The 19,525-nt window shown below is 45.6% G+C and overlaps 1 protein-coding gene across 1 annotated transcript in view; it reads right to left on the bottom strand.

Moving 5' to 3' along the window:
- WFDC1 (WAP four-disulfide core domain 1) overlaps positions 1-19,525 on the bottom strand; it is a 51,417-nt gene that overhangs the window by 2,494 nt on the left and 29,398 nt on the right. Inside the window, exons 2-5 of the mRNA XM_063438745.1 lie at positions 13,929-14,124; positions 8,264-8,347; positions 6,259-6,399; positions 1,929-1,970 (exon numbers count right to left, since the gene is read on the bottom strand). Of these exons, the coding sequence (XP_063294815.1) occupies positions 1,929-1,970; positions 6,259-6,399; positions 8,264-8,347; positions 13,929-14,124 (463 nt within the window). The remainder of the gene's footprint in view (positions 1-1,928; positions 1,971-6,258; positions 6,400-8,263; positions 8,348-13,928; positions 14,125-19,525) is intronic.

Genomic DNA, 19,525 nt, shown 5'->3' with positions numbered 1-19,525 from the left:
TAGAGCATATAGAGTATTTATTATACCAACAGAAAGCAATAATATTTAATATGAGAAGAACCATAAACGGTTTTTAACCTTTCACACATGTTTGTTTTTAATAAATATCCCGCAGTCATTGAATTCTCAATCATAGGAACACTTGCCTACTTTTCAAACTAACTATAACCACTGAACTCAAACTAGTTTTAAACGACCAACTAAACTTGAATGATCTTTATCGTTGACGGGTTAATAAGCTATCCCAAACAAACACAAAGTGCAGAAAGGGGCTTTAATGGGGGTTTGGAAGTACAAGTACATTCTGCATTTGGGGGGGTGCTTTGGAAATTCTGTAAAAATCTGCTTGTTTTTTTTTTTTTACACAAACTTTCTTGAAGTTGTTACGATTGGCACCACGTCTACCTTTCCCCTAACCGACTGGTGTGTAAAGAAAGAAAGGTGGCCGTTGGAATGTCCCAGGGTTCCAAAGCAAGTCACAAATGTGTTCCGTACAGCTGATGAACAACTACAACTTTGGTGTATTACCAGCCTAAAAGGCTAGCAAAGCATCATGGGAACTGTAGTCCTACTGTGGCTGTCAATCTACCACATTACCATCCCTGGCTTAAAAGGACACTATAGTCACCCGAACAACTTTAGCTTACTGACGCAGTTTTGGTGTATAGAACATGCCCCTGCAGCCTCACCGCTCAATCCTCTGCCATTTAGGAGTTAAATCCCTTTGTTTATGAACCCTAGTCACACCTCCCTGCATGTGACTTGCACAGGTGTGGCTAGGGCTGCATAAACAGAAACAAAGTGATTTAACTCCTAAATGACAATGAATTGAGCAGTGAAATTGCAGGGGAATGATCTATACACTGAAACCGCTTTATTTAGCTAAAGTAATTTAGGTGACTGTAGTGTTCCTTTAAAGCTGGCTGTGATAAGGGCAATACGGCTCATTTCTAAAAACAGCCAGCATATCATTGCATTGGAACTTGCAAGGAGGATTTAGAATTCCTGGCATGGCCAGTCTAACTGGCAGCAAGTCAGTACAGAACAATGTGAGCGTCGCTGTAATTCCCACACCCACGTCCCCCGGTTATATAATGTTTGGAAAGGGAGCGGTGCTGGGGATGGATGAGGTGGATCTGGCAAATAACAGCACACATGCCTTTGTCCTAGATTTAATTGGAAAACAGCTGAATTCCAGATACTTTACAGTAAAAGTATATAATTAATTTAAAACATGCAAACAATGTAATCCAGTGCTGGGCTCTGGTGGTTGGCCTTACAGCTCCTGAAACCAAGCTTTTATACTGGGAGACAAGAAGAATTCATATTCTTGTACATAACTAGGCACTCCGAGTATGTGATACCTTAACAGTGTCTCGAAGGCAGCACAAACTGTCCGTTTTTTGTCATATGTCGAAGTGTCAGGGCGGCAGGTATATCTCATTAGGTCTTTGGCTTTGGATCTCCAGCATGGTCTGTAGTCATTATTTGTAATGCCCGCCACAAAGTTATGGAGACCCTGAGCAAACAGCATTGCTGCAGCTTTTATAATAAGTAAAATGTTTAAAAAAACAGATGCTGCATTGAATATTGTGGATTTGTTGCATCCTTGTGTTCAAAAAGTTTTTTTTAATTTTGTGGAATTCAGAATTGCAGATTTTAGTCCCATCTAACTGCCCTCCCCATCTTTGTTTCCCTTCCATCATATTCTATGGATCGCCTCCTTTCCTGATGTCCACTGACCTCTCCTCCCTACTTCTTGTCCGGTAAACTCATCTGACATAACTGCACCCTCCTCTCATATCTACTGACCACACAGTCTGATCTCCGCCACGTCCATATCTGTCTGCTGACAATGGATAATCCTTCTAAGTGAATACATTTTAACATCAATAATATTATTATATCAATCATGGAGAATAACTCACCGGGTAAGTCTTTGTAGTATTTGTGTCTCAGATTTCGTCCATCTGGAAAGAAAAACAAATTCACAATCAGTAACTTGAATTTGGACAAGCCATGTGTAATTTCAAATTTAAGCGACACTGCAGTTGGCATGTCCACTGGCATGCTTGCACCCCTGGGGAGAGTGAGCAGCAAGAGGTATTTACATAAAACTCCCCTTCTGCCCCATGAAACTGCCCCATATAGAGCCCACCATTCTGGAGTCATGTCTGACCTTTATGAGTAACCCTATAAATAGCATCCATTGATTTTGATGCAGATATTTAATGACAAATAAATGCAATTATTTTTATTACTAAGGTGTGGTTTTTTTTTTTTTTAATTCTTTATTTATTCACTCTGCATACAAGAAGTACAATAAGTGGGCTACCACCCTATCAGTTAAGCAGACATTTAGAACAGCGTTCATAGCGGTTTAGGTATAATAAGGTGCAAAGTGAGGTTTTTTGGTTTAACATCAAGATAGTACATCAGGTGGAATGCAACAATATTGTCCCTCCGGGGCACGTCTGTCAATCTCGATCTAGGAGTATTTTGTGCTGTCGGGCTTATGTGCCCCTAGGGGCGCCACCCCCTCCACGGTTAAACTCTCGGTGTAAAATTTATCGTGGATATCGAGGGAATAATGGAGCCAGCCTAAGGCGGGACATCTCGGGCGTGGGACCGCAAGGTTTGCGGGTCTATGTCTCTGATATCTGGATCATATGAGATCAATAGAAGCTACAAGTGGGGGTGTTTATCCTCCCACTCTGATAATACTGGGTTGTATGACACAAGAAATATATAAAATTAAAATTAACGGACAAACAGAAGGTAAACAAAATAACTTAACATTAGAAACTTATTCGATTATGCTCTGGTTGCGGTGGTGGAAAGTGTGGCAGTCCTCTATATGGACAGGCGTCCGTTTCATCTTCGGTCAGTCCAACATCCTTATCCGATGGTTGTTGTCGCCGTTGTGGTCTTGGGATGAATTCCACTACCGTGGAGGGGTCCAGGCGAGACATGTTAGTCGGAGTCTCTGTCAGAGCGGCTGAGAGGCCAAGTTGGCCGAAAAGAGAGTTTAGTTCTTGTGGGCTCCTTGCCCGGTGAGTAGTCCTTTGGAAGGTTACCGTGAGTAGCCTTGATTCCCCCCCAGAGGTAGGGGATGTTCTTGACGCGCAATTGTTTCGGCTGGGGTTGTAGTGATTTGCGCCATGAGAGAGTGTTCTTCGTTAGGTCTGGGAACAGGGAGATGTGGGAGTCCTCAAAAATCAGCGGCGTTTTCCCCCGGGCTGCTGCCAGCAAAGTGGCCTTGTCTTGAAGGGACTGAAACCGCACTATAAGATCCGCGGTGGCCGTGGGTGGTGCTGCTGCGGGTTTCGGCAATCGGAATAGTCCGTCCAGTTTTATATTTTTGACCTGCTTGCTCTGCAGCAGTGTAGCCATGAGGCGTCTAAGGTAGTGTGGGAGGTCGGATAAACCGACGGCGTCCGGTACCCCTCTGATTTTAGGATTATGTTTCCTTCTATAATCCTCTAGGGCTTCCACTTCCTCAGCGGTGCTGAGTTGCTGCTTTTGGAGGTCAGTGACCTGTTGCTCTAAGGTGGTTAGTCGGGTGTCTGTACTAGCTGCGGTCTCAAGGAGGTCGAGCCTCGTGGTTGCACCCGCTATGGCGTCCTTAAAGCAGGCTAGATCCATGGCTAAGTTCTGCCTTTGTTCAGCGAACATGCTCTTTAGGAGGTCTGCAGTAATCGGATCGCCAGACGGAGGTGGTTTGGTGATGCGCCCCGTGGGTCTGTGCAGGGAAGGTCCCTCTCCCATGTCAGTATAGTCGTCGTCGTCGGAGTCTGAGAATCCTTCTTCCCCCAGCGCCATTTTCTCCCACGCGGCTTTCTGAGAGTTCCGCAGAAGTTCGCCAATATCATGGCTAGCAGGAGCCTTGTCCGCCCTGGGCTTCTTGTTTTTCCTGCCCATCGTGGTGTCTTCGATGTGCAGCGTAGGTTGTGGGTAGGTAAGTGCCCAATTTTCCACCAAAAATCTGTTATTTTGCCTGTTTTGGCACAGAGCCTTCTGAGGTGCGTCCGCTCTGTTTGGTAGCTGGCTCCGCCCCCACTAAGGTGTGTTTTGAAGTATAGGGGCATGTGACAATATAGGTAAGTATTAAAAGGTCAGTCTACTACTCTACTACAAAAAATAAAATCACTGTTTAATAAATGTACCCCAATGAAAATGGGCATTTAATTATACACTTTTCATTGGAGATTTATCTAAAAACAAATTGAAATAAATTGCAGAACTCTTGTCTGCCGCCTTTGCAAGCCCTCCCCTTCTAACCCTGCCCAGAATTTATGTGGCTGTCCAATCACAGACTTCCCAATGCAGCTCAATGATAAGTCTTTACAAGGCAGGTGCACTGGGTAACTGTTGCCTCTTGAGTTTAGCTTCACTGAGCTAAACAAACCAGGAAGTAACAGAACAGGACCAGATATCTGACAGCCAGTGGACACAATCTTTACACATAAAGCCCTTCAGCAAAGCACTTGCCTTTTTAAAAAAAAAAAAATATTTTATTGAGACAATGACAATTGTGGTACAGAATAGAATGGAAATGCATGAATAAAATGTAACATTCTTCCAGGGATTAGGAAGTTGCCATTAGATCATGTTCGGCCACGTTCATGTGTGTACATTTCGTAGCCTTCTCTTGGGCAGTATAACTGCCTCACGACCAGCACCCAGCCTGACAAGGTCATCTAAAACATTCGTAGTGCATAAATAAACAAAAGCCAAGAATAAAAATAAAAATAAATAGAAGGAAAGAGAAAGAAAACAATAATACAAAAAAAAATTATAACTTTCTGTGGCACATGGTGTTTTTTGCAAAAGTCTCATATTGGTGACTTATGCTCCCTGGTTCTTGCCATCTATGTGCGTGCAGTGGATGTAATCAAGTGTCGGAGGTCTGCAATGTCCCTGATCTTGGTATAAACGGTGTTATGGTGGCAGGGTCCCATGTTTGTTCTCCTAAGCACAGCATGGTGAGGAAGGCAGGGGTGTCGGACCCTGAGGTCATGGTATGAATAGTAGTAAAGTCCCAGGGGGGCCCCACTCCAACGGTTCTATGTGGAGAGGTAACCGGGCTAGGTATTTGTGCCAAAGCAGTGTGGCTCATGTAAGGTCTTGAAAGAAGGTTAGGGATGCGCCTTCAAATGGCAATGGCGGTTTGCCTTTTAGGGCCAGCTTAATATGGGCCTTATCTTGAGAAGAGGTGCAGTGGAGTATGACGTCCCTTATTTGCTCAGGTTGTGCCTTGGGCGAGCCTGTTATGTGATAGACCCCGTCGATGGACAGCTTTCTGGCAACTGGATGAGGTAGTATAGTCGCCATCAACCTTCGGGTGTAGTGTGGCAGCTCTTCGGGCCGCTATATTAGCGGGGACGCCTCTGATCTTAACATGATTATGGCGTTGTCTGTCTTCAAAGGCTGTCATTCTGAGCGACAGAGCAGACGTGGCGGTACGTGTTAGTCCCTGGACTTGCGCCATAACTTTGTCTGCTTGTTCGGCTAAAAGAAAGGCATCGCCAGGTGCGGGTTGCCTTCGTGATTCAAGTTAGCCGGTGTGTGGGGCTGGATGGGTAAGGGTGGTGTTGATATTTAGCCAGTTTTAGGCTAGTAGAGGAGCTGGCCGAAATGGTGTCCGACCCAGTTGGTTGCAAGCGCTGCCCCCCCAGGAGTGTCCCTTTAATAGCATGTAAAACAGTGTCATAGTGTTATAAGACCTTTCCTAACACAACAAAGGCATTCTGTGTCCTCCTCATTTATCATTCATTAGTACAAATGGTTTTTTTTTTTTCAGTATGGCAGGATTCATGGAGAATTGCAATCGAAATTGAGGAGTAGGAATAGCGTAGTTGGAGAATTATTACATGTTTGCCATCTTGGCCTATAATACAAAATTCCCTTGGCAATTCTCTGGATGTCCCAATGCTTGGTCACAAAATCACATTTAGTGTTTTCACTATTCACCTGTAAGCTGCTCCACTTTCATTTCTTGATCCCCATCAGATCTCTGTGCCAAAACATGTTGCGGTTCCTCCGCTGAACAGGACTGATACTAACAAACAATGTGTGGGGCAAGGGTAGGGAAAAGGTAGCCTTCAACTATGATGCCAAGCTTGGCAAAACATAACGGGAGTCCTTGTTGGGCTAGTACCTGTTGGTAACTCTGGATGTAGAATATGCTTTCTGACACACCATGCGTGAGAATGGAGAAGTATGGGTACGTGTCTGTGGACTCTTGCGCACACTGACCTGTGTTACCTTTCTGCTTGATGCACTGCCCTCGATTTGGGATTCCCTCTGTAGGGCTGCCAGGGTTAATTATATGACATTCGTACCCTGTAGGACAATGCAAGGGCTCGTCCCCATCTTCAGTGGTGCTGCAGGCTTCAGCTGTCACAAAAACAACAACAAACATTCTTCAATTAAACTTTTTTTGTGATTTGAGACATCCATGTGTATCATTGAAGTCTTATAAAATGCAGACATTGCTATTGTGTAATAAAATGCAGACATTGTGTATCGGGTAATAAAATGAAGATACTGCGTATTGTGTAATAAAATGCACACACTGCATATTGTGTTATAAAATGCACACACTGCATATTGTCCTGCATACTGTCTTATAAAACGAGCGAAGAGTGTACAGTCTTATAAACTGAGCACTGTCTTATAAAACGAGCATAGCACGTACCGTCTTATAAAACGAGCGCAGTGTGTACTGCCTTCTTAAAACGAGGGAGGTGCGTACTGTCTTCTAAAACGAGGGCGGTGCATACTGTCTTATTAAACGAGGGCGGTGCGTACTGTCTTATAAAACGAGCACATTGTGTACGGTCTCATAAAATGAGCGCAGTGTGTACTGTCTTATGAAATGATCAGAGTGTGTACTGTCTTATGAAATGAGTGCAGTGTGTACTGTCTTGTAAAACGAGCGCGCTGCGTACTGTCTTATAAAACGAGCACAGTGCGTACTGTCTTCTAAAACAAGCCCAGACTGCATATTTTCTGATCCCATACTGTTTTATTAAATACAAACATGACATTCCGTCTTTTTCAGAAAAGATCATGAATTGGTTGCATTCCAAGGTCCTTTAAAACTCAGTTCACTGGTAGCGAAGTCAAATTACCCTCATTTCTCAAAGTTTCTAAGTGCCCACATTTGTAACGCCTTCCATTTAATGGGTAGCTAATTGGATCTTCCTAATATTCAAGGACTAAGTGCTTAATTAGCCCGAACTGATGAAAACACTTCCAAAAAGCAATAGAAATGTGTAGCAGATTGTTTCAAAGCGTTGTGGTAGGTGGGAGTGAGGCAGAATCCTGCGCTCAGAAAGAACATTGTGACTTCCACTAATAATGTTTTAAAAGCAAAAGTATTCATTTCTAAGTCCATTTGTCACAGTTTGCACCTTGTTCTTAATAATGATTTATTTATTCAAACAGTATATTCACAACCAATTTCAAATATGAAGGCAAAAGTAGCAAAACAAACAAACAAAACAAAACTTGCCTGTTTTGAAAAAAAAAATTCAGATTCACATTCTTTGATCTGGGTACACAGTCCTATATTATAAAATAAGGATTTAAAGGGCCACTATAGTAACCAGAACAACTACAGCTTATTGAATCTGGTGAGTAGAATCATTACCTTCAGGTTTTTTGCTGTAAAGAGCCTAGTGATAACTCCACTGGCTACTCAGATGGCTGTTAGAGATCCTTCCTGGGTCATGGCTGCCTAAAATGCATCCAAACATTCAGTATATCCTTCCTCTGCATGTAGAAAGCAGAATGTGGGGCTCTCACGGCACACAGAAACCAGAAAGTGGGGCTCTCACGGCACACAGAAACCAGAATGTGGGGCTCTCACGGCACACAGAAACCAGAATGTGGGGCTCTCACGGCACACAGAAACCAGAATGTGGGGCTCTCACGGCACACAGAAACCAGAATGTGGGGCTCTCACGGCACACAGAAACCAGAAAGTGGGGCTCTCACGGCACACAGAAACCAGAAAGTGGGTCTCTCACGGCACACAGAAACCAGAAAGTGGGTCTCTCACGGAACACAGAAACCAGAAAGTGGGGCTCTCACAGTCAATCATTGTTATCCAATGTGTTTTTACAGATGACTCTCCTGTATTACCATGTTGGGAGCTGAGGGGATGGACATTGGGTCGTAGATAAAAGATAAAAGTTTAGTTTTTTTCCAAACTGCTAGAGTCAACTCCCAAAACTCAGTGTTTAGTGTAATGTACCTTGTAACACTTCCTCTGGTCCATCAAGTAGCCATCCGTTCCCTCCTAGCCAGCGCGGTTTGGGCTGCACCAACCAATCAAGCACTGGAATAAAATAAAACGGCACATCACATCTATAAAATTATAAACAATCCACAGACGGATGATGGAGCTCCGTGGAATGAAGTTCAGTTATTTAATGTGTCCAAATCAGGGGAAGCCAAAAATTAGCTTTCTAGCTTTTGCAGAATTGCAAGTCCCATGATACTTTACCATGATCTCAAGACTGGCAAAGCATCATGGGAGTTATGGCTCTACCAGTGCTGTGAATCATGTGAATGATGCATCACTTATATTTATTTTGTTTTCATTCTCATAATTTTTTCTTACTTCTTTCATTCCTAACAGCTACAAATTGGAATGTTTGACACAAAGAAGGAATAAACAAACATTGCAATACGTTATATCAGATTATAATCGGTGCATGTCACATCGTGATGTGTTCTGGGCGCAGTGTCCCTCTATCTTTAAAGCGGCACTGTCAAGGCCGAGTCCTGTTTTTTTTAACCCCCCTCTCGACTCCACTACATCTAATTGTCCCCCAAGTCACCCCAAAATGCCCCTAAGCCCCCCAGCTTAACTATTTTTTCAGCTTTATTTTCTGTCTGGACCTAGGTCCTGGGCGCCACCATCTTTGTGTGGGTAGATTAAGTCCCTGTGGGACACGTCATCTGCCCACACTAGATAGCACTGAGAAATTCCCACGCATGCCCAGTTCAACACTTGGGCATGCGAACGGGAATTTCATTTATTCATTGATTCATCAGAAAGACGAATAAATGAATAGAAATTTCAAACGAATGAACGAAGACCACGCAGCTCCATCCTTGTAATATGTGCAAATAGAAGCGGCAGGGAGCAGTGCTTCTCACCCCTTCCTAAGCCCCCCATGTCCTAAATTACAATAAGTGGCAGAGGGACCTAATAAGTGGCAGGGGGACACACACCTATTGTCCTCCCCCAGCCCCCACCCCCTAGCGACGGGTAGGGGCCCTAAATTACAATAAGGGGGAGACCTATTGTCCTCCCCTCGGCCCCACCCATGATCGGCAGGTGAGGGCCCTAAATGAAAATTGTGTGGGGGGAGGGATTGTTCTAAATATAACCACACCCCCCAAGGTTAGTGGGGTCCCCAAGTTCCTAGTCACCCCTCCCATAACCCCCCCAAAAAATTAATTAATTCCTACCTACCCCCCTCAACCTAAAAATAGTGAGGGGGGGACGAGAAAACAAAATACCAGTACATAAAAAATAACTTACCATTTGATGTCTCCTTTTTTCTTAAATCTTCTTTTTACAGCCCCAAAAATGCCAAATAAAAATCGATAATACCCGTCGAACTTTGAAAATAAAATACAAAACCCAAGCGCAAAAAAAAAATCAGATGAAAAAAAGAACCCGTGATAAGGAAAAAATAGAAAACGGTCCAGGAACTCCAAGATACAAAAAGGCAAATTTTATTAAACCCACTGCCACTCACAACGTTTCGACCTGCACGGTCTTTGTCAAGCATACTACTTGGGATTGGGTGCAGTTCCATACCCTTGTTTTTAACAGACGCTAAATAAGTAATCCATCTTCACCCAGCGAGGGCACGGCACAGACTGAGCTCCGCAGGGTGGGAAAAGACTTATTCCACTCTATGTCCCCCCCCCACCCCCCCCCGGCTAGTTAAGAGATGCCCCACGATCCGAACAAAGTCCCGAATTGCGTTCTAATACGAATGGACGAACTGCTCTCATTCTGTTAGGACGAAATTCAGTAGTTTTGCCAGCGTTCGGGAATACGGAAAGGAGGCATTGCGAGAACACGGAGGAAAGCTGAGAATTGTGGGGAAAAAAATTTGACCACAAGAAACGGAGCACACTTTGTTCCTCCGCTGGTCAAGCGTAGGAAACCTCCATAAGACAAAGTAGTCCCTACTTTCTCTTATGTTTAAAATAAAATTAGAGCAGACAGGAAGAAATGAAGAACAGATCCTGACAGAGGTAGAGAAGAGGAAGCGATTGGGGAAAGGAAAGTTCGGCATGACAGTGCCGCTCTAACCCTGCAATGTAAAACATTGGCTTCCAAGTGACACTCGATGATGTGACAAAATGCTGTTCATAGGAAAGCTTTAAATTGAGGAGCACTGGACTGGACGAATGCCTGGCAAGCAACACCTTCACAATGACGTCGTGGGGGAGGCGGGGCGCAGTGGCAGCAGCATCATGGGAGTTTTGGTGCTGGATAAAAGATAAGAAAAGGGGGGGGTTGTATCTGTAACAATACGGTGTTCCTTTAGTCGTTTATAGCGTTCCTTTAATCATTAGTGATCACACAGCATCCCTCTCATTGGAAACCGTAAACTCTGTTACCACTGCAGGAGAGGAGGGATGTTCTCTGCGGAGATTGTACATAGAAGCCTTTGGATCAAACTCTAGATTTTTGTATAATTGTTTACCAGTCCCCCTTTTAATTTTCTTGCAGACTTACGCAAATACTGGACTTTAAAGAAATACTGTATTCCTAACATTATAATGTCTTTCTGCCTCTGTGGCTGGCTCCTATCCTTCCCCAGCGATGAAAATGTTAAATAACCCTTTAAATACTTACAGGATTCCATGGCAGTGGCCTCTCGCATTAGGTCAGACGCTCTTCCAACGTCAGCCGATGAGGGAGACTTAATGCACATGAGCCGCAAGTGCCGTGCGTGTATTAGACCTTTCCCATAGGAAGCATTGACACAATTCTTTACTATGCGGATTTTAAAGATGCCACACATCCTTATGCAAAACATGAGGGCGGCAGCGTCATTTCACAGAGTTACACTTCGTGAAACAGCAGGAAGCGCCTCTAGTGGCTGTCTGGTAGACAGCCACTTGAAGCAGTTTTAATCCTGCAATATAAACCTTGCAGTTTCTCTGACATTGCAGGGCTAAGGGGACAGCGACAGTGCACCCAGACACTGAAATGAGATGAAATGGCCCGGGTGCCTATAGTGTCCCTTTAAGCACACTAAGCATCATGTAATATGTAAAGAATTCCCAGTAACCTCTGTATTTACTATTATCTAAAATGAGGAAATTGTGATACGTGGAAATTTGGGTTTCTCGTCCTGTATATATCCAAAAGTGTGTCAGAGTGTAAGCTCTTGCGCCCACAAATTATATTCTTTTTAATATATTGCTATATTCTGTACACTCTTGTAAATAAAGTGCAAATACATTGTACTGTTGCCGATTAACACTCATGAAATAAGTAGTTCAATGAATTAGTTTGTTGCAGTCAGCGATCGTACTCCGTATTACAGTGTTCAGGAGGTACAAAGGCTTCTCGGTTGGCATCACACTGTTAAATATTATTCCTTATACTTACAGTGACCTGTAATTAAGTCCCTCCTGTTCTAGAAGCTGTGGGCTGCAGCCAGCAGAACAATGAATTGACGGGACACCTGACTGGGCTGTCTTTGCTGTCTGAATTAACTGATCAGTTTGAGTTCTGTTTTAATTAATAATTGCTGTACCGACGCAGTAACTGAAAGCAGGTAGAAACATTATTCAGCTAAGCTTGTTAATCCCTTCGGACATTGAAGGCTAACATTGTCACTGCAGCGGTTTGCAAAGATTCCCCATGATGCACAGCAAGCTATTTATCATTAGCATTTATGTAGCGCCAACATATTCCGTAGAGCTTTACAATTCTAGAAAGGGAATATTTATGAGGATTTGAAGTAGACAGCTATATATTATTAGTCTTGCTCTAGGGCACTTACTGGAAAGGTGGTCTGACTGGGATTCAAACCTGGGTTGCCCAGATCTAATGTTACAAATGCTCAAACCAGCATAAATACTTCATAGACATTAGAAATAAAATATAGACCCAGAATCGGCCATATGTATTCTGTGAAAATGATAGGCGCTAAAGTTTGTAACTCGGAAGGCTCACCTGCTGTCACAGAAAAAAAAATATCGTACCAATTAAACAAGATGTGCTTAAAATGTAATTTCCCTTTATGTCCACTTGATGGCAGTCTAGCACTGTTCCAACCCAAAATCTCCATATTGCAATGCTATACTGTAGGGGTAAAACGCATTGGTCAATGAACGTTTCAGCCGCTGTGCAAGTGGATTGAGTGTCCACATGAAATCTCTTCCAGAAAGGAGTGGAAGTCGCGATCAGTGGTTCTGTACGACTGCCCCTCTCTCTCGCTCTGATACTGGCGGACTTTGCGGTGGGGCTATGTGAACAGCATTGCAAGGGCTCTTTTTGCACGTTGTGTTATATATGTGCATTGTTGTTTGTGAGTGTTTTTTTTATACTTTTATTTCTGTTACTTGAAAAAATGTATTGTACCACAATCTTTTTGTTTTCTTCTCTCTCACTTTTTTTGTGACCGTCCATGGTTTATTTAACGGATAAAATATGTCTGCTATTTGGGTTTGTATTAATTTATGTGCCGCTACCTGGCACCCTCTGATACCTGTATTCCTATTGTTAGATTTGTTTGGGAGTGGTGCTTGGACTGGCAGCATTCACCAGTATTTAGATATCAACAGCCTTTAATTAGTTGACGCTGAACTATATACACCATAACTACTGCAATGAGCTGTACTGGTTTTGAAGCATGGAGTTGACCTTTAAGAAACGGAATTTCTAAATGGAGCCCATACTAAGGCAGCCACTGAGCTCTGCAGCGTCGCCATTCTACCTTCTCTGCTGGTTGACGGTGAATATACGGCTCTGAGCTTGGCGTCAAACACAAGTCAGTGAATCACTCAAACAACGGAGTCCATTAATTTGACATGGGGCACATACTGACTGCCACATAGTGTACGATTTAACTACCTTCTCCTGTATTTTGTAGTATTATGTATCATATTATTCAAATGTCTGTTTCCAAGATTGATTTAGTTGTATTTATTTATTTAAAACACCCAATACAACTGATGTGTAAATAAAATAAATCAATCAATAAACAAACAGTAAAAATACACCTACTGATAATAAAAACAAGACATTATCTTTAGAATATTCCACATTGAAGGAACACCCCAAACACCATAACCACTACAGCAAAGTGTAGTGGATATGGTGCCACAAGTGCACTGACACCCTCCAAGTAGTCAAAAGTTTTGCAAACATCTTACCTGGGGTCCATTGTGCAGCAGTCACCTCTTCCTGAAGAGCTGGAAGCTCTCCGCACTGAGATAGCTCAGCAGTGCAGGGCTTACCTTATTGGCTGAGCGCGCAGTTGACACTCTAAGTAAATGAAAACGCCCTGTACTGCAGGACGTAGCTCAGAGGAGCATTTGGAAGCTCCGAGAGGGTGTGATCCAGTGCACAGTGGTGACCAAGTAAGTTGTCAAACTGTTTGACTAATTTTGCTCACAGGGCAACAGTGCACTCCTGACACCATAACCCCTACAGATCGCAGTAGTGGTTATGGTGCTTGAAGTATTCCTTTAACATTAAATCCACATTTTAATTGAGAATAAGAGGAAGACACTGAGATTAATACAGATTAGGCAGTATTTGAGGTCTGTGGCTGCTCCGAGACATGGCTGACCTTGATCCCAACATTAAACACCACATTCAAATTTTCAATCATGCTCAGCCAGCCAGCTGTAAGTGGATGATGTCATACCTGGCGGAGGCTGGACTGACTCTAAGCAGGCGTAGATACAGCCGTTGTAACAGCAGCGTTTGTGCCTCTCGCACTCAGAGTCGGAGCGGCAGCTGGGCACTTCGCAGGCTCGATCTGGCAGGGACTGGGGTGGAGGCGGGCACCTGTCATTCTTTTGGTAGTTAGTGTTGTGGGGATGGAGAGGGTATTCATAATCCTGGGAAAAGAAAACACAGATAGAGAATGATGAATAGTGTGGGGGAGCACGGACAGTTATATTCATATTACATGATTTAGGGGTTTAATGCAGGGCACATAACACCAAGATAAATATTATATAGAGCGATAATGTCATGACTTGCAACCAGCAGAAAGCTTACAACTGAACTACATCTCCCAGAAACACTTGCGGTGCTCAGAAGGCATTATTTGTAGGATTATTTCAGCAGTGCTACAGAAAGTTAAAAGATCACATTAAGCACTATAACCACTTCATCCTGCTGGCATGTTTACGGTGCAAAGTCCCTGTTCCTGCAGCCTTTCTTTTTATTTATCTTACCTAATACTCGGGACGGGGCATTACAGCGTTAGGAACACAGGTTTCTATTCCTAATGCTATTTTGTTCGAGATGATTGAGATAATGAAGGTCCTCAGGATGCTGCATGGTGATTTGTTTGGTTATCTGCCCCGGTAGTTTTTCCATTCTGTCACACTTATTTCTTTCCACTCCATCCCTGGCTTGTTATGGTATCTGTCTATCCTCTCTCCCTTCCTCCAGACTTACTCTTCACTCCCAGCAGCCTATCTCACAATTACCTCCTCTAGTGATCTGCAGCCTTTATTCCCATCAGCTTAGTCCCTTTCTAGTGATCTGTAGCCAAGTTCCAGTCTATTCCCCCTTTCTCTCCTCCAGACCTCACCAGCTTTATCTCCCCCAGCTTACCCTTCCTAATTCCAGTCTGATCCCCCTTACTCTCCTTCACCTTATCTCCCCCCCAGCTTACCCCTTCCTAATTCCAGTCTGTCCCCCCTTACTCTCCTTCACCTTATCTCCCCCCAGCTGATCCCCTTCCTAATTCCAGTCTGTCCCCCCTTACTCTCCTTCACCTAATCTCCCCCCAGCTGATCCCCTTCCTAATTCCAGTCTGTTCCCCCTTACTCTCCTTCACCTTATCTCCCCCCAGCTTACCCCTTCCTAATTCCAGTCTGTCCCCCCTTACTCTCCTTCACCTTATCTCCCCCCAGCTTACCCCTTCCTAATTCCAGTCTGTTCCCCCTTACTCTCCTTCACCTTATCTCCCCCCAGCTTACCCCTTCCTAATTCCAGTCTGTTCCCCCTTACTCTCCTTCACCTTATCTCCCCCCAGCTTACCCCTTCCTAATTCCAGTCTGTTCCCCCTTACTCTCCTTGAGCTTTATCTCCCCCAGCTTACCCCTTCCTAATTCCAGTCTGTCCCCCCTTACTCTCCTTAAGCTTTATCTCCCCCAGCTTCCCCCTTCCTAATTCCAGTCTGTCCCCCCTTACACTCCTTCACCTTTATCTCCCCCAGCTTACCCTTCCTAATTCCAGTCTGCTCCCCCTAACTCTCCTTCACCTTATCTCCCCCAGCTTACCCTTCCTAATTCCAGTCTGTTCCCCCTTACTCTCCTTGAGCTTTATCTCCCCCAGCTTCCCCCTTCCTAATTCCAGTCTGTCCCCCCTTACACTCCTTCACCTTTATCTCCCCCAGCTTACCCTTCCTAATTCCAGTCTGTTCCCCCCTTACTCTCCTTAAGCTTTATCTCCCCCAGCTTCCCCCTTCCTAATTCCAGTCTGTCCCCCCTTACACTCCTTCACCTTTATCTCCCCCAGCTTACCCTTCCTAATTCCAGTCTGTTCCCCCCTTACTCTCCTTAAGCTTTATCTCCCCCAGCTTCCCCCTTCCTAATTCCAGTCTGTCCCCCCTTACACTCCTTCACCTTTATCTCCCCCAGCTTACCCTTCCTAATTCCAGTCTGTTCCCCCCTTACTCTCCTTGAGCTTTATCTCCCCCAGCTTCCCCCTTCCTAATTCCAGTCTGTCCCCCCTTACACTCCTTCACCTTTATCTCCCCCAGCTTACCCCTTCCTAATTCCAGTCTGTCCCCCCCTTACTCTCCTTAAGCTTTATCTCCCCCAGCTTCCCCCTTCCTAATTCCAGTCTGTCCCCCCTTACACTCCTTCACCTTTATCTCCCCCAGCTTACCCCTTCCTAATTCCAGTCTGTTCCCCCCTTACTCTCCTTAAGCTTTATCTCCCCCAGCTTCCCCCTTCCTAATTCCAGTCTGTCCCCCCTTACACTCCTTCACCTTTATCTCCCCCAGCTTACCCTTCCTAATTCCAGTCTGTTCCCCCTTTACTCTCCTTGAGCTTTATCTCCCCCAGCTTCCCCCTTCCTAATTCCAGTCTGTCCCCCCTTACACTCCTTCACCTTTATCTCCCCCAGCTTACCCTTCCTAATTCCAGTCTGTTCCCCCCTTACTCTCCTTGAGCTTTATCTCCCCCAGCTTCCCCCTTCCTAATTCCAGTCTGTCCCCCCTTACACTCCTTCACCTTTATCTCCCCCAGCTTACCCCTTCCTAATTCCAGTCTGTCCCCCCCTTACTCTCCTTAAGCTTTATCTCCCCCAGCTTCCCCCTTCCTAATTCCAGTCTGTCCCCCCTTACACTCCTTCACCTTTATCTCCCCCAGCTTACCCCTTCCTAATTCCAGTCTGTTCCCCCCTTACTCTCCTTAAGCTTTATCTCCCCCAGCTTCCCCCTTCCTAATTCCAGTCTGTCCCCCCTTACACTCCTTCACCTTTATCTCCCCCAGCTTACCCTTCCTAATTCCAGTCTGTTCCCCCTTTACTCTCCTTGAGCTTTATCTCCCCCAGCTTCCCCCTTCCTAATTCCAGTCTGTTCCCCCCCTTACTCTCCTTCACCTTTATCCTCCCCCAGCTTACCCCTTCCTAATTCCAGTCTGCTCCCCCTTACTCTCCTTCACCTTATCTCCCCCAGCTTACCCTTCCTAATTCCAGTCTGTTCCCCCTTTACTCTCCTTGAGCTTTATCTCCCCCAGCTTCCCCCTTCCTAATTCCAGTCTGTTCCCCCCCTTACTCTCCTTCACCTTTATCCTCCCCCAGCTTACCCCTTCCTAATTCCAGTCTGCTCCCCCTTACTCTCCTTCACCTTATCTCCCCCAGCTTACCACTTCCTAATTCCAGTCTGTTCCCCCTTACTCTCCTTGAGCTTTATCTCCCCCAGCTTACCCCTTCCTAATCCCAGTCTGCTCCCCCTTACTCTCCTTCACCTTATCTCCCCCCAGCTTACCCCTTCCTAATTCCAGTCTGTCCCCCCTTACTCTCCTTCACCTTATCTCCCCCAGCTTACCACTTCCTAATTCCAGTCTGTCCCCCCTTACTCTCCTTCGTCTTTATCTCCCCCAGCTTACCCCTTCCTAATTCCAGTCTGTTCCCCCTTACTCTCCTTGAGCTTTATCTCCCCAGCTTCCCCCTTCCTAATCCCGGTCTGCCCCCCTTACTCTCCTACACCTTTATCGCCCCCAGCTTACCCCTTCCTAATTCCAGTCTGATCCTCCTTACTCTCCTTCACCTTATCTCCCCCAGCTGATCCCCTTCCTAATTCCAGTCTGCTCCCCCTTACTCTCCTTCACCTTATCTCCCCCAGCTTACCACTTCCTAATTCCAGTCTGTCCCCCCTTACTCTCCTTCACCTTTATCTCCCCCAGCTTACCCTTCCTAATTCCAGTCTGTTCCCCCTTTACTCTCCTTGAGCTTTATCTCCCCCAGCTTCCCCCTTCCTAATTCCAGTCTGTTCCCCCCCTTACTCTCCTTCACCTTTATCCTCCCCCAGCTTACCCCTTCCTAATTCCAGTCTGTCCCCCCTTACACTCCTTCACCTTTATCTCCCCCAGCTTACCCCTTCCTAATTCCAGTCTGTCCCCCCCTTACTCTCCTTAAGCTTTATCTCCCCCAGCTTCCCCCTTCCTAATTCCAGTCTGTCCCCCCTTACACTCCTTCACCTTTATCTCCCCCAGCTTACCCCTTCCTAATTCCAGTCTGTTCCCCCCTTACTCTCCTTAAGCTTTATCTCCCCCAGCTTCCCCCTTCCTAATTCCAGTCTGTCCCCCCTTACACTCCTTCACCTTTATCTCCCCCAGCTTACCCTTCCTAATTCCAGTCTGTTCCCCCTTTACTCTCCTTGAGCTTTATCTCCCCCAGCTTCCCCCTTCCTAATTCCAGTCTGTCCCCCCTTACACTCCTTCACCTTTATCTCCCCCAGCTTACCCTTCCTAATTCCAGTCTGTTCCCCCCTTACTCTCCTTGAGCTTTATCTCCCCCAGCTTCCCCCTTCCTAATTCCAGTCTCTCCCCCCTTACACTCCTTCACCTTTATCTCCCCCAGCTTACCCCTTCCTAATTCCAGTCTGTCCCCCCCTTACTCTCCTTAAGCTTTATCTCCCCCAGCTTCCCCCTTCCTAATTCCAGTCTGTCCCCCCTTACACTCCTTCACCTTTATCTCCCCCAGCTTACCCCTTCCTAATTCCAGTCTGTTCCCCCCTTACTCTCCTTAAGCTTTATCTCCCCCAGCTTCCCCCTTCCTAATTCCAGTCTGTCCCCCCTTACACTCCTTCACCTTTATCTCCCCCAGCTTACCCTTCCTAATTCCAGTCTGTTCCCCCTTTACTCTCCTTGAGCTTTATCTCCCCCAGCTTCCCCCTTCCTAATTCCAGTCTGTTCCCCCCCTTACTCTCCTTCACCTTTATCCTCCCCCAGCTTACCCCTTCCTAATTCCAGTCTGCTCCCCCTTACTCTCCTTCACCTTATCTCCCCCAGCTTACCCTTCCTAATTCCAGTCTGTTCCCCCTTTACTCTCCTTGAGCTTTATCTCCCCCAGCTTCCCCCTTCCTAATTCCAGTCTGTTCCCCCCCTTACTCTCCTTCACCTTTATCCTCCCCCAGCTTACCCCTTCCTAATTCCAGTCTGCTCCCCCTTACTCTCCTTCACCTTATCTCCCCCAGCTTACCACTTCCTAATTCCAGTCTGTTCCCCCTTACTCTCCTTGAGCTTTATCTCCCCCAGCTTACCCCTTCCTAATCCCAGTCTGCTCCCCCTTACTCTCCTTCACCTTATCTCCCCCCAGCTTACCCCTTCCTAATTCCAGTCTGTCCCCCCTTACTCTCCTTCACCTTATCTCCCCCAGCTTACCACTTCCTAATTCCAGTCTGTCCCCCCTTACTCTCCTTCGTCTTTATCTCCCCCAGCTTACCCCTTCCTAATTCCAGTCTGTTCCCCCTTACTCTCCTTGAGCTTTATCTCCCCAGCTTCCCCCTTCCTAATCCCGGTCTGCCCCCCTTACTCTCCTACACCTTTATCGCCCCCAGCTTACCCCTTCCTAATTCCAGTCTGATCCTCCTTACTCTCCTTCACCTTATCTCCCCCAGCTGATCCCCTTCCTAATTCCAGTCTGCTCCCCCTTACTCTCCTTCACCTTATCTCCCCCAGCTTACCACTTCCTAATTCCAGTCTGTCCCCCCTTACTCTCCTTCACCTTATCTCCCCCCAGCTTACCCCTTCCTAATTCCAGTCTGTTCCCCCT

This window comes from Pelobates fuscus, chromosome 12 (assembly GCF_036172605.1).
Source record: "Pelobates fuscus isolate aPelFus1 chromosome 12, aPelFus1.pri, whole genome shotgun sequence".
NCBI lineage: Eukaryota > Metazoa > Chordata > Amphibia > Anura > Pelobatidae > Pelobates > Pelobates fuscus.
This window is presented reverse-complemented; position numbering and strand designations above follow the sequence as displayed.